At 40.1% G+C, this 15,881-nt stretch overlaps 1 protein-coding gene across 3 annotated transcripts in view; it reads left to right on the forward strand.

Annotated features, from left to right (window-relative positions):
- The window catches only part of TBX15 (T-box transcription factor 15), a 114,673-nt gene that overhangs the window by 60,754 nt on the left and 38,038 nt on the right, over positions 1-15,881 (forward strand). For 2 of the 3 annotated variants that reach the window (XM_066377309.1, XM_066377310.1), the window contains exons 2-5: positions 2,138-2,351; positions 7,499-7,600; positions 9,470-9,641; positions 10,693-10,860. In XM_066377309.1, the coding sequence (XP_066233406.1) occupies positions 2,138-2,351; positions 7,499-7,600; positions 9,470-9,641; positions 10,693-10,860 (656 nt within the window). Of the gene's footprint in view, positions 1-2,076; positions 2,352-7,498; positions 7,601-9,469; positions 9,642-10,692; positions 10,861-15,881 lie in introns of all 3 variants that reach the window. The other variant, XM_066377311.1, reaches the window with a different exon arrangement.

Below are 15,881 nucleotides of genomic sequence, written 5' to 3' on the forward strand. Positions count from 1 at the left end.
GTTCCAATCTCAACCTCAATCTAACATCTTTCCCTCCCCTCCCCTTTCCTAAACACACATTGGAGAAATCATATGTCCAAAATTTCTGCTGGGCCTTACTTACGACATCTATTTCCAACTTTTTCATAATTATAGCACTCTTTGGTAAGGAGATTTCATAACAACATAAGGCAAGATCATTTTTTAAAATCCTGCTGAGAAGTTTTTGAAAAATTCCCAAAGTTTGTGATAAGTGAGGAGCTCTTGGCATCACAGAAACAAAACTGAATTTGGGGACTCAGGTCTCAGAGGGTTGGAATTACTGTGTTTGGCTGAGTGCACAAGAACATCGTGGCTCTGCGATTGGAAAGCATGTAGGATCCAGCTAAGAAGGAGATTTGTCACTCTCCAGTGGCTCTCAGTTTAGATAAGTAGCTCCACTTTTCTTTGCTTGAAGCAGACCAAAATGAGTAGTTCCTATGAACTCCAGCATATAAAATTATATGCTTAGACATGTAAAACTAAGTTATAAAACTTTTTTCTTTTTCTTTTTGGTAAAGATGGTGCCTGGGCTAGTGATTATAGATAAACTAAAGCTCGTGGGCAGAGCCTGCCCTGTTATTTAGGAGTTTGGCTCAGCCCTGCATTCCCTTGAGTGCCTTCAGAAGTGGAGGGTGAGAAATAGAGGAGGATGCAAAGGAACAGAAGGAACAGCACTTTGTTCCCTGTGGTCTTTGGCAAAGCTGGGGCAGGTTCTTGTCAGAAATGCTGCCTGAGTTTGAGAGAGGAGCCTGTCAGGGCTAAAAGGAAAGAAAATTAAAGGTCTCACAGGCTGATCATTTCCAGGACTCGAAACCTGCTTCAGGTAAGTGAGCATGGCAGTAAGGTGGTCTGGTCTGTGCCATCATTCCACCATCCTGCTGGTGTCAAGAACTGATGTCCAAAAGTCATGACTTTGCAGCACTGAAAAATCAGGTGTCAGCATAAGACACTGCTGTTTCCAAACTTTACTTATATATGTGTGTATTTTCACGGAAGCAATAAGATGATGAGGGTGGCTTAGAAAAATGGGTTCTTAGGCTTGCCTCGAAGTATCCTTTAACTTAAGAAAATTGTCCTAGCTAATCTGAGTTTAGAAAATCTGAAGAGATGCAATTCTTGGCACTGTGCCCCTGAAGGTAAAAAAAGTTGAATAAAAGTACTGAAAATCCTCTGATAAATCTGACACTAGCCTTCTCCCTCAGTCTCCATACCTTCCCCTCCTCCAACACACGTGCAGAAGACACAGAAGGGAAGGACCATCTGGCCCAGCACACCAGCTTTTTATTTGGTTGCTCTCAATCCTACCTTCCTGTTTGGAGTACCCCCCCCCCTCTGCCCATACTTCAGAAACCAATCAGGGTGTCTCCTGAACTAATTTATTCCCTTTGTTTCAACCGCCTTCTTGGGTAACCTTTTCCATATGCTGACATCTTGCCTTACGTCGGATTTTGTTTTTCACCCAAAATGGCCTGATTGAACTCTTAGGAAAAACCATTTATTCAAATATACGACAAAGTGCTTCTAAAGATTCCAAGTAACGTTTCATTGCTTTTGATGACCAAGATATATGAATGGAGGGAAAATTGCCATCTTTAAAAGTAACTGACTGGTGGGCAGTGATACTAAGTAGGATAAAATTCAAGAACATGTTGCTGTTAGCGTTGAATCTCCCCTACCCCAGGTAAAATAGTCTAATCTAGACTTGGAGCTAGAGTCTGTAAAATTATTATTATTGTTGTTATTATTAAATTGTGGCCTTTGTTTATTTTGTTGCCCGAGTTTGGCTTCAAGCCCTTCAACATGGTGACATTAGTCTTCTTTATATTGCCGGTTGTGGACCAGTTTTCTTCGGCTGTTGCTAAAACTTACTAAAATGCCAGATGTCATGTTGGAAACACGAAACCTGAAAGAAGGTTGTAAATCACAAAAACAAACCATAAAAAAAATAATAAAATACCCTGAGTGCCGTGTTCTGGAGCTTCCCAGCTCCAAGTCTCCCTTTGTTCACCTCTCTCCCACCTTACCATGATCCTCTCCCCACATTCCATCTTCTAGGGTCAGGGTGTTGGGGCTGCCCCACAGTTTCTCACCTAAGGCTTGGTGGTTTGCTTTGCAGATTCGGAGCAGAGCACGGGTTCAGACTCGGAGGTGCTCACTGAGCGGACTTCCTGCTCCTTTGACACTCACACTGACCTGGGCCCTGGTGCTGCAGGCCCTGTGCCTGCTGCCCTGTCGTCCATGGAGGAGATTCAGGTGGAGCTTCAGTGTGCCGACCTCTGGAAGAGGTTCCATGACATTGGAACTGAGATGATCATCACCAAAGCAGGCAGGTAAGGACAAGTTCCTTTGAGTCAAAGGAAAGGCCACATTCAAAGAACAGAGGATGAAGTAGGAGCTGTTTCATTTGTGTGTGGTAAGTAGCATTAGTGAAGCCTAAGGCACATGCACTTACATTTTTGCATCTGGGCATCTTGGCAAAGTGATCTTGTATTTTCTGTGATTTTGCCACTTTCCTCCAAGGGCCACTGAAACATAGATCACCTCTACCATTGCACACATTTTCCACCTACAAATGTATTACAGTTAATACCAGAGATCCATGGTATATAACAGCCAATGTTTTCAATAGAAGACATTTGCTCCCCAAACAACAGCTTGCATCTTTTAAGGCTTCCAAAGCAGCCAGATGGTTTGGGAAGAATTTGGTTTTGGGTAGGACTTGGGCTTGGCTAATCTTCTGAGCCCTGCTTGTCAACCTATCTTGTTGTATTGTAGGCTTAAAATTATTACAAAATTTTAATGGCAACCGAGTGGAAGCTCTTGCAAAACTATTGATGTAGTTTAATATGTTTCAAAACAATTTCTCTTGAAATAAAATTTTAATTAAGCTATGGTATCTTTCAATTTTCTTGAAAGATACTGTTTTGTTAGGTATCTATTTCTGCTGGATAATCAATGTATATTACATTACTTAAAATTCACAGGAACCCTGTGAGGTAGTATATGATAATTCCATATATGGGTGAGGATTGGAAGGCCGAAAGAGGCTAATTAATTTGACTAAGTCCATGTGGGCAGTCAAGGGCATGTTCAGAATTCTGCACAACTCTGTCTGGCTCTAAAACAGAGGTCTCAGCCATTTTTAACTCTGCACTGTTAATAAATGATTGTAGTTTCTGCCCCTTGGGTTCAAAATGAAAATAATTTAAATAAACATAACTTGGAGCTATGCTTCTTTACTATATAGGGATAGTTCATTGAAATTAAAACAGTGATTCTGCTTTCATATATTCCAAGCCAACCTACATAGTCTTACATCATGGAGACCAAAAAGACTCACCTCATTGGTCATAAGTTGTTTTTTTGAACATAAACATCTAAAATAAAAGAATATTTTGACTGCGTCCAGTTCACATGAATGAATATAGAGAAACTTCCCTCTATCATAAGACACCACAAAAAACATGAGGTTAAAATTAACCTAAAAATCTCCTTCATTTTCATTTCCTTCTAGAACCCTTCTTTCTCTATGTCTTATCAGTGAATAAAAGCACTAAAAGGCTTTTTAGGAAGAGCAACTTTGAGGAGAATAACTTTCAGTGTCATCACCTTCTTGTACCTGGGGTTTCAGTCTACTCCTGTTCTACAGTCTGAGATGTTCTGGCCTGGAAGGAAATAGAGTAATTCAAGGAAAAAGTGTTTATTATTTTTTCTTAGTTTTTGGCAAGAGGATTGGTTTGGGAAGAGGGGGAATATCATTTTTTCTTTTGGTAAGATTTTTAAGTTTTTATTTTGGGTTTTCACTTACTACTATTGGGTCTGTGTATTCCAGTCATTCTTGTTCTTGGTGTCATACACTTGCTTCCTGCACCTCAGTGAATTCAGTTCACCTGAGTACTTCATTGACAACTCTCCTGTGGCTTCTTTATTTTGTGATTTCTTCTAAAGTGTTTTTTCTTTTTCACATCTCCACCTTCACAGATTTACTTTGATGCCTGAATATATCCAGATAGCCCCAGCACAGACATACAGTTTGTCCTTTAGCCATATCCCTTTACTTAGGTTTAAAAATTACATTCATTGTTTCTGTATTGGGTTGCCTCAGCTATTGCTGTTGCTACATGCAACTCTGCTCAAGTAATTCTGGAACATCTTAGATATATACGTGGAAGGCTTTCTCTTCTGTGAACTCTATTGACCCCCTCCTCATTCACCTAGTTGATTTCTTCCTTTTCACTTAATTTTCCTTCCTATATAGTGTCCTTTTCAATTTTAATTCCAAATTTCATTTTCTTAGTTAACGTTAGTTATGTATGACTCTCTGTTCTTTTATTTCTGCTCCAGAAAGTTTAGTCACCATCAACGTTTCACACCCCAAACTATAATCCTGTTGATTTTGAACCACTGCTGTCTACAGAGCCCTCAATCATCAAAAGTGCTGACATAGTCTGTGTAATCAGCACCATGGACAGAGGCGCATGTAGGGATTGGAAGACAAAAGATGGCCTAAAGTTCGTCATAAAAATAAAACCAAATACATCTCATTTTGTAAAAATGAAAAATTAATTTTTCTCTAAGGTGTTATGACTCCACTTGATATTCTGTGCTAAAATACTAACAAAAAGAAAAAGCAACTTTTGATACATTTTTAAGAAGAGAATTCAAATATAGTCATAGAAATTTGAAGCAAGAGGGCACTTTGGAGATTATCTAATCCCTGTTATTTATAAGTGATAGGTTTAAAATGACTTTTTCAAAATCACAACGCTTATTCATTTTAGAACGTAAGTACTGCAAAAGAACAGGTAGCATTTCTACTCTAGGTCATATAAATGTTCCAGATTAAATAGGTAGTTAATTTAAAAACATCTAATTTCCCTTTTTGAGGTCAACAAGAAAATAAATTAATTTCTTTCAATCTAACAAATCTCCATAGATGGCAGAAAGGAACCACATTTTCTTGTCTCAGATACCAAGTGATAAGACTTTTTCGGCCCTGGCCGGTTGGCTCAGCGGTAGAGCGTCGGCCTGGCGTGTGGGGGACCCGGGTTCGATTCCCGGCCAGGGCACATAGGAGAAGTGCCCATTTGCTTCTCCACCCCCACCCCCTTCTTCCTCTCTGTCTCTCTCTTCCCCTCCTGCAGCCAAGGCTCCATTGGAGCAAAGATGGCCCGGGCACTGGGGATGGCTCCTTGGCCTTTGCCCCAGGTGCTAGAGTGGCTCTGGTCACAGCAGAGCGACGCCCCAGAGGGGCAGAGCATCCCCCCCTGGTGGGCAGAGCGTCGCCCCTGGTGGGCGTGCTGGGTGGATCCCGGTCGGGCGCATGTGGGAGTCTGTCTGACTGTCTCTCCCCATTTCCAGCTTCAGAAAAATACAAAAAAAAAAAAAAAAAAAAAAAAAAAAGACTTTTTCTCTATCCCTGCCAAGATGTTCTCCAACAATTTATACATATAGGGCAATTATGAGTCACTGTTGTTAAGAAGAGAATTACTAATCTATATTTAAATCTACAGACAAAGGTTATCAGATTTTTGAAAAGAATTAGTGTCATCAAGGTGCCTAACCTATTCCTAAATGTTAGATTTAATCATTATGAGTAGCCCACCATCAAAATTCATTAGCCCATTGTAAGACTAAAGTACAAGGCTTTCTAATTAAACTTGTGAGGGTTGAAGGAAAAAATCTAAAATGATATGCCAATAGAAACTACAGAAAAATTATAAAGTGGGAAAGAATCAATAGTTATATATTTTATAGTTAAGAATTAGCCATCATCCTTGTCATAAGGTCTGTGGTTCCTCTTATGCTTTCCCCAAAAATGATTATGATGCTTCTGGCCTACCAAGGAGAACATTTGTTTTCTGAGTTGCTTTTGGTGGAATGTGTGACCAGCTCAGAAAACCCTCATATAAACAAACAATCAATGCACATTTGCAAGATGGCTATCTGGTATGGTCTATGGCCATGAAATGGAGCAAAGCCAATTAGGCTGAATGTAGATCAAGCCTGTGACCTTGACCTCATTAGCACCATACTCTACCCAGCTCAACTAAATGGCCCCAGATGGTTAAGCTTAATGTAGCATTTTGTGTTCAAGTGCCCTACAGAAAATTCAGGGCAATTCACATTTTTGAACCGAGCATTTTTTTTATGTCTGGCTCCTAAATGAATGACATACAAAAGAGCTTGAAGTTTTTCTTCTCTCTTATGGTTAAAGAAGAATGGTGAATTTTATTCTGGGCTCCTTGAAACACAATACCTCTTTTGGGTTGCTCCCTCTTAAATTATGAGAGTAGTTGTAAAGTGCCATGTCCTGACTTCGCTTGCTTTGGCAAGTTTAACAAGCCATTGTGGTAGAAACAAGGTATTGCCCAGAGGCCACTAGAATTCATTTGGTATTTGCTCCCTATTCCACGGTGTTCTTCCTCTGACACATATGTTGACAGCCTGAGAACTTGCAGAACTTTTTCTACAGTTTTATGCATTAAAAAAAAAAAAACACATAAAAACTTTGGTAGTCCTTTGTTTGGGAATTGGTAGAACCTTTCTTCTTTTTTTTTCTTGAGACATTATTTTTAGAGTGGTCATTTTCAAATAGACTCAATCAGATACATTTTATGATTAGGAACAAGCAACTGTGATTAGCTACTTGGAGAATAAGGTGATTATAAGTTATTCAAGTACATTAAGTATAAGAATATAACTATATTAAAAATGTTATAGTCTAATAGAAATATATGTGTGGATGCATACACATATCTATCTCTCTATCTATCTCTCTATCTATCTACCTATCAATCATCTATCTATCTATCTATCTATCTATCTATCTATCTATCTATCTATCTATCTACCTACCTAATCACGATTATAAAGTAGGGTATGGTATGAGCCTTTTGAGTGTCTGAATCATCAAATAAGTCAATGTAAGTTAAGAAGAGGTACTATTTCAGCAATATAAGTCCTCAACATACTTTATAGTGGTAATTTCCAAAGTGAAAAAAATCAGCCAACTTTGAGAATTAGAAGATGTTGAATTTAGTTGTACTTAAAGTGCCTAGTGAGCTTTAGTCCTGCTCCCTCTCACTCTCTGACTGCTCAGCTCCCTTTTTTTCTTTTTCTTTATCTATAAGTGATAGAAGAGGAGATAGTGAGACAGATTCCCATATGTGCCCCACTGGGATCCACCCTGCCACCACATCTGGAGTTGGGGCTTGAGTACTGAGCTATATTTAGCACCTGAGGTCCAACTGAGCCATCCTCATCACTCTGGGCCAAAGATTGCACCAATCGAACCACTGGCTGCAGGAAGGGCAGAGGGAGAGAAGGGGGAGAGAAAGAGGGAAAGAAACAGATAGTTACTTCTCCCGTGTACTCTGACCAGAATCGAACCTGGGACATCCATATACCGGGCCTACACTCTATCCTGAACCACTGGCCAGGGATACTCAGCTTCCTTCTTCATTCCCTTTTACAGGAGGATGTTTCCTGCCATGAGAGTGAAAATCACTGGTCTGGATCCTCACCAGCAGTACTACATAGCAATGGACATTGTGCCTGTGGATAATAAAAGATACAGGTAATGAGCGATTCTGCGGTGTGGAATTGTGGGTATCACTAAAATTTCAGAACTAGTACACTGTATAATGCACTGCACAGGGAATAAGATGGAGGATATGCCAATGGTCTATGGCAGAGCACCAGGCAGAAAGACGTCACTAGAGGCAGGAAATCAGGACTCAGTAATGATTGGGTCAGAAATTTCCACTATGTCTCTGGAGAGAGTGGGATTGTATAGTGTCTGCCAGGGTAGCAAAAATCAAATGGATCTTAAGTCTAAAATTAAGTTAGTTAACATTGAAAGTGATTAATGTATTGAATGATTTGGTTTATGAAGTATCAAGTGAGTGAAAATGATTTATTTTGATGTGGGCAAGGAAAAGTAAACCAGTGAAGTACATTCAATCACATATGTGATGGTTACCCTGTGGATGATGGAGGAGAAGAATAGAACTTGGTGAGACTTCAAGAAGAACATCTAACCTGACCTGTGGTGGTGCAGTGGATAAAGCGTCGACCTGGAATGATGAGGTCGCCGGTTCAAAACCCTGGGCTTGCCTGGTCAAGGCACATATGGGAGTTGATGCTTCCTGCTCCTCCCTTCTCTCTCTCTCATTCTCTCTCTCTCTCTCTCTCTCTCTTTCTCTCTCTCTCCTGTCTAAAATGAATAAATAAATTCTTTAAAAAAAAAGAAGAACATCTAGTTAGGGAGCTTATTATTCATTAATATGGGTTGTGAGCGAGTTTGTTAAATAATTGTCCTTCAAACTCATGAAAAGCCAACATAGCCTCTGTGTCTTTTGAATGGCTTACATGTACATAGTTCTTGTCTGAAAAAAGCTGTGACTTAATTGATCTCTTGAGATCTCAATTCAGTCAGTGAATCACGGCTTATATTTGAAATATCTGAGAGCTTGACTCTAAATCCATGAATTTGGAAGTGAGAGGTGAGTGGCAAAGATCAGGACTAATGTGGTAGAATGAGAGAGCTGGCCAAGACAGAAGTGGTCTTGATTGCAGGACCTAATCTGTTTTTAGAGTATCTTAGTAGTTGAGATTTGGACTGAGCACCTTTGTTTGCCAGGGTCCAGGGCCCTCGTGCTTCTTTACTGAGAAGCAGAAAGTGTCAGCTCCGTGGAGAGCTCTCTTCAGAACTACAGGGCAATTGACAAAGTTGGGAAACTGACCTCCTGCTACTAACAGCATCACAATTCCAGTGGTTTTGTGGGACAGTAACAGGAGAGATGATGACGCTCAAAATGAAGTTCATCAAAGAAAACACTAACTGAGAAGCCTTGGTGGTGTTTCTGGGATGGTTTCAGTAAGGCAACCTCCATTTTCACAGAAATACCTCAGAATTGAGATCCTCAGCAAGGAAATGGTTAACAAGTGAGCTGCTTGGAGGTCTCTGCACATGGCTGCATTTTATAGGACAGAATAGAAGATGTTTTTAATAAGGAACCAAATCCTGAACAAGTGGCCAACGGATTATATGGTTTGCATTTGAAAGGTGAAAGGTTGCAGTAAAATACCTCTTCCATAGCTAGCCACGTGGGTTCAGGATGCCTGTTTGCATACAGGGGTGCAAGGCAAGGAGAGGGGGAAGAAAGAAAATGGCTGTGAGAGTGTTCTCCTTGTGAGAACTGCAGTTTTGATCATTAACCATAGCACGTTCTCTACTCTCCCACACCCATTTCATTCTCCATTCCATCTCTGTCTCATTTTCCCTGCCATCCACCCTCCCCCTTTTCACCTTTGTATTCTGTTTAATCTCTCTACTTCTCCATTCTTGTCATCTTTTGTCCTCCTCTCTTGTTCCTGCTTGTTTCCTGGGACCTCTTTTCCCTCTCTTCACACATCTCTGAATTCTCCTCTCTTCTTCTCTCAGATATGTGTATCACAGCTCCAAGTGGATGGTGGCTGGCAACGCTGATTCCCCTGTGCCCCCAAGAGTCTATATACACCCTGATTCTCTAGCTTCTGGGGACACTTGGATGAGACAGGTGGTCAGTTTCGACAAACTCAAGCTGACCAACAATGAACTGGATGATCAAGGACATGTGAGTCAGAAAACTCTGTCTCCCTCTCCCCCTCTTCCCCTTTTTGCTTTAGAGCTGACTAGCCCCAGGCTTTTGCAAACAGGTAAAATAAGACTTTCCATGCCACATTAATTTATCTTCAAAAAGTATGCATAAAAGTTTTTTTCTTCCTGTGAAATTTTATTCATTACAAATTTACCATTTAACAAATGTCTGCTATGCGTCAGGTTGTGCTTTCAGACAGAAACCTTGTGCTTCGGTCCTCAGAGCCCTGTCAGGGGGAGTTCAGGGACAGAAACACAAGGCACATTAAAAATGGTGAGAGAAATCCCAACATTCAATAGAACAACTCTCAGGGAAACAGCTGAAGTGACTGTTTTGGCTAATTGTCCAGAGAAGAGCTTATAAATTCTGGCTGAATTTAAGAGAAGAATAGGCCCTGAGGCTTTCCAGGTATAATTGAAGTACCTGATGCTATTAATTTAATGTTTGCAGTAAAATATATGTTGGATTTTCACTGAATGCCATGATCCATACTGGGTGCTATGGGAAGACTGAAGAAGCTGAAACCATGGCCCCTATCTTGAAAGAAGTGACAATTTTAGGAGGAAGGGAGAACACAGAGCACTCACACTCATGCGATATAAGAGAATGTCTATAAATTCAACAACAAAGTGTAAATAATAGCTTGTAGAATTGAAAGACAGCAGGAGCCCATGTTGCAAATTTGATGCAGGAGGAAGCACTGTCATGTGGCAGAGGTTCTGAGACCTTTTAGTGGAGTGATGTCTACTGGTGCCAGAACAGTCATTCCGTATTTACCCAGTTAAAGCAACATATCGTGTCTGCTCCTCATGATTGAGATACTCTGCTGTGTGGTTCCATGTAACGCCCTCCAATCACTTAGTCCTTCCGCTGTGGGCAGTACCCTGACTTCCGGTTTCCCATACCACCCAGCCCCAATCTTTACTCCTCCTCTAATGCTTCCTGTGATTTTATTTGCATGACAGCTTGAAAAGATGCAGGGCCCTTAGAGCCAGCCCTGGCTTAATGCTTCCCCTTCTCATTCCAGATCATTCTGCACTCCATGCACAAATACCAGCCTCGAGTTCATGTGATTCGCAAGGATTTCAGCAGTGACCTTTCACCCACCAAACCTGTTCCTATTGGGGATGGAGTGAAAACATTCAACTTTCCTGAGACCGTGTTCACCACAGTCACGGCCTATCAGAACCAGCAGGTAAGATGCTGCCTTGGAGAATGTCCTGGTTTATCTGCTTTTAAAGGAGCTTAGTCAGGCTTTTGGTAAGAAAAGGTTAGTCCTTCTACATGGCACTGAGGAGCGGGAATGAGACAGCATGCTTGCAGGGCACACAGGCACTGGTGATGAAAAGGCAGGAATGCCTAGTAGCAACTGGGATGGTCTAGATTTAGATCAGAGACACAATCTTTGCCCAAGAGGAACAAACTTCCTAAGTTATCTTCATATCTCTCTGTACCCATAGCCATGTTCATAGTCTCTACCCCATCTTGGCAAGTGTACTTCCTCATCTGTCGCAAGTACTGGGGTTTGATTCATTCCTTTCTTCTTATCTGCAACTTTTTGTGTATTTCGGCACCTGCCTATCTAAAATTCTGTTGAAGACTCACAGCTTCACTTACTCTTTCAGACTAAATTTACTTGTGTATGGTCACCAGCCACACCCTAAGATTTGTGTTTCAATGTCAGTAATATGTCTATTCATTCCATCAATATTTAGTGAGAACTCAATATTCCAAGCTTAGTAGAGAAACTGAGCAGATTAAGACTTACTTTTCCCTAAGCAGAGTTTCAGTTGACTGAAAGACACTTAAATACATAATGATAATACAGTGGAATAATTTAACAAAAGAGATGTTGACAAATATTTTTTTTGTTTTTTGGGAGAATGAGGGAAGTTTTCCTGGAAGAGCTGATGCTAGAGCAGGAGGTACCTGGCTGGGGGAGTGGGAGAGAAAGACCAAGTCTGGAATTATTGTGCATTGTAAACAATGGTCTTGTTTTGGGGGAGAGTGACTGGACGGAAATACAATTGATCTCACTTAACACAATTCCCTAAAAGTTGCATGTGAATATCTTTTTTTTTTTAATTTTCATAAGAGTTTCTTAGGGCAAACTGATGACATATGCCAGGGAGCGAGATCTCAATGCTCTGTGAATAGCATTTTTTTGTAAATTAGATTATATTTCATCTTTTGGCAAACAGTCTAATTACTAGGATCCTGCAATAAATCCTTTTTCTTGGAGCAAAGCATTTTTGCTTATTTTGCTTGAAAGTCTGCACACTTTTATTTTGGACCTGCTTGGATCAAAATGAAATTATACTATAATATTTGCTACTTTTTATATTTGATACTATGCTTGGTGTGCTGACCAAGAAAGCAATAGAGGAAAAGCATTTATTTACTAAATATTTATTGAGTGCCTACTATGTGAAAGTGAGTTATAAAATGGGCTTATATAGGAAGAGTACTTCTATATTTCATGATGCATCTGGATAAAGGGTCCTTATGTGTTTCATATCTTTAGAGACATCTGAGATACAACAACCCCTTAGTCTGGTAAATGTTCACTACCATGTGGTTGTTGGGATTTCTCAACAGCTATAAAGCCTTCCCAACTTCTGATTTCCCTTGTGGATGCCACGTTTGATCTGAAGTAGAGTTTGAGCTTTACTTTGCTTTGGGTGCTGTTTAAAAACTATGAAATCCTTTCAAACATCTTAGATGGTAAAATTGCAGAGACTATGAAGGGTCCTTACTGAAAATTTGAATAAAAAGGATTTTTCAAGCTCTGTTACTTGATGGAGCAGCAATATAGACATGGCCTTTCCAGCACCTGGGATTAACCATGGCTGGGAAGAGGGAAAGAAAAGTCTTAGTTCTTTGAATAATGGACTAGATTTTTTCCCAAGACTACCCCAGCCACCATTTTAGTCACTGGTTTGTTTCCCTTAAAGCAGAGATGTGGCAATAAATACTACAACTTTAGAATTTAGTTTGCAGAAACAACTAGAACACTGGTAAATAAACTCACTGAGGTCAGTTCTAGGAGCCAAGGAGGTCATTCAAGCTGAAACTAGACAACTAGACAGCTACAGCTCACTGTGACAATGACAGAAAACCAAACATGGTACCTGAAATCCCTTTCTCTTCCTCAACCTTCTCTCATAGGCATTTTCCTGCGTCTGAGTACATTCTCATTGTATAAATATTTTGCTATATATGGACTGGGGTGTGGCTATGGTAGTTTAGCAGGGACAAGAAACCCCGATTAAGATCATGGGATTTGTCAGCAGACATACCTTGTTTGACTTTGGACCTTTTACCTGATGAATTATATGACCTTGAACAACTTTTTTTTATCCCTTTTCAACATGCATTTCCTGGTCTGAAAATGTCCTAGTCTCACAGCTATGAGGACTAGAAGAGGGAACATGCATAAAGTCATGGACAAAAACCTGGGGTCTAATTAATGGTAGTCAGCTGCCATTGCTGAATGACTGGTCCACACAGACATGAAGGAGGGGTGGCAGGAGCAGGGGCCAGTTTACAGAATAAATTACTTATTAAGGAGAAAGGGAATTATTGGGAATTGGAGGGGCTGCTTTGGCTCTTGAAGATATTATAATCAATAGGTAAATACTTTGATCTCTCTGTTCTCATGTCATATTGGTGAATTCATGATGTGCTGACATTCAAAATAGATGAGTCATACTCAGTTCTGCCCATTTTGAAGTCAAGATAACAGCTTTTGCTTGTTGAACAAGCCTCCTGTCCCTGGACAAATCAATAAGCATGATTGTTTAACATTCCCTGTGGCTGCATAGCTATGATTTAATATAATTCAGTGACTTGTAATAAAGCAAACTAACCTCAGTTCTCTCCCCCAGCAATCTTGAGGTCTGCATTCTGGAAGTTAGAGTTGTGAGCTAACAATAATTTTCAGACTTGTCTTGAAGATGTCAGGTAGCAAAACCTGTTCTCTTTTGTGAGCTGTACCCACTTATTACTGGGTTTAATTGCCCTCCACCTTCCAGAATGAGAACAATTAATATTTTATGGCAAAGTTGTTTACTTCTTATATGTCTTTTTAAGGGATTGGTTAGGAGGCATATGAGAGTAAAGAGGAAAAAGTAGGTAGTAGGTTCATTATTCTCAGGAGCTTGTTAGGAGGAATACCATGAAGAAAGGACAACAGAGAGGTTGGAAATGAAATGAAATGTCACCCAAGTTCCTAAGGAAAGGCATTGTCCTGTCCACAGACAGCAATGGGCTAGATATTTGGAGAGCTGGGCAGTAGTATTAAATTTTCTACTAGCTACCCATGTCATCTGAGAAAGTCATTTTGTCTTCAGTTTCTTTAAGAAAATGAGCAGTTGGCCTATGCTTACTAAGGTCTCTGTTAACTCTGAATTGTAATTTCTCTCTCTGTTTGTCCATCCTTTTTAATGAAGGTTGGGAGCAATTTATCATTATCAAACAGATGCAATTGACACATGGTTTTCAAATATTAAAAATTATGAGTATTCATGTCTATAAACTTATTTAAACCTCTATAGTATTCAGACCAATGCAGTTTTAGCAAGTCAACATTTGACAGGTGGGAACATGGTGTTTTGTTTCTGGCAAACAAAATACTCCAACCTATACTATTCATTAGTGGCTCTTCCCAGTCCTCTCTGCTGTTAACCCTATGCTTCCTGTTGAGTTCACCCAGGCTGGCCACCTGACTCTCCCACATCCAATCTGCCATTGAACTCTGTTGCTTCTACTGATGGAATATTTTCTTCTTTCTAATTTCATTGCTTTTGCCCTTGTTCTGGACCCTCCCCTCCTCTATCTGATCTCCCCTCCCACTACCATCTTGAGCTGTTGTGGTAGCTTCCGGCAGAGTCTCCTGGACCACAAGCTTAATGTCTCACCAGGTATCACACATATTCATTGCTGGATGGATCTTCCAAAAGCACAGCTGTGACTGCCTCATTTCTGCCTCAAAAATTGTCAATGATTCATTAGTGCCTCAGGAACAAAGATCAGGATCCCAACTCTTTCCGTTACGGTCCTCTATGGTTAATTACAAACTACATTTCTAGGCTTCTTTTTCATTAATCCTCATTAGGCACTCACAAGAGTTCAGCAGTCTAGTTAGAATTTTACTGTTTCTATTTGTAGCTGCCTTACTTTTGCAAGTGCTGTTGTCTTTGCAGGAATGCCATCCCCTTCATCTTCATCTGTCTGTATTCCTTCTATTCTTTGAGTTCAGTACAAACACCATCCCCTACCACTTTCCTTACATTTTCATCTGCCAATGAGCTTTCCCTCATTGGGATATAATAATAAGTTCCCACTGAACTTATTATTACTGTTATTTGCTCTTAGAGTGCCAACTTGGCTGGCCTGTGGCAGAGAGGAAGGTGCACTGTGCCCAGAATCTCATTGTGGAGAGTAAAATGGTAGAGGTTAGAATAAAGGTGACTCCACACTTTCTGGGTTTTTTGGGAAGAGATTGGTGCCAACATGTCCTCATGGAATTAGTAGGAAATTTCCATTACAGAATCTTTGTTTTCTCTAAGGGAAAAAAGCTTGCTGAATCTTGAAGGGTTTTGGATTTTTTCTCCCAAACAGGAAACTAGATTTCAAAAAGATACAGCCCTATTCTCCTCAGGTAACATAGTCTTATTTCTTGGTGAGAATTGGTCTCATGACCTAGGTAAGAAGTTTGCAAGCACAGCCAGATTTGTGTAAGCAAATGCAGTCAGGTTTCTGAGTCACTCACTACATCTCAGACTACTGTGCCAGTTTTATCTTCTCTTTCCAATCAAATCAGTGTAAGATATTTTTTCATACAGGCTGGCTCTTTTTCTTTTTTTTAAATCCCAATGGAACACCCTTCAAGCAATATGGTAAAAAGTAAGAAATAAGAAGAACTAAGTGTTAACAAGAGCAGGCCCTTTCAGCACTGGTTCTGTAAAATCATATTCAAGATGTTATTTTCTTTGTAGGTTGTGCTATTTATGGCTATAATGTGCATTGTGAGGTACATCTCATTTATTAACTGCCTTCTATGTTACTAGGCCAAAAAAAAAAATCAGTGAAAATGATTAAAATGAATGGTGGCAGGTCAGCCATTACCCCCTCATGTGTTGCAGTCCTCAATAACTCAGCTTCATAAATCAGCACATGGTTTTGGAAATAAAATTAGTGAAGAAAAATGCTCCC

This window comes from Saccopteryx leptura, chromosome 3 (assembly GCF_036850995.1).
Source record: "Saccopteryx leptura isolate mSacLep1 chromosome 3, mSacLep1_pri_phased_curated, whole genome shotgun sequence".
NCBI classification, from domain to species: domain Eukaryota; kingdom Metazoa; phylum Chordata; class Mammalia; order Chiroptera; family Emballonuridae; genus Saccopteryx; species Saccopteryx leptura.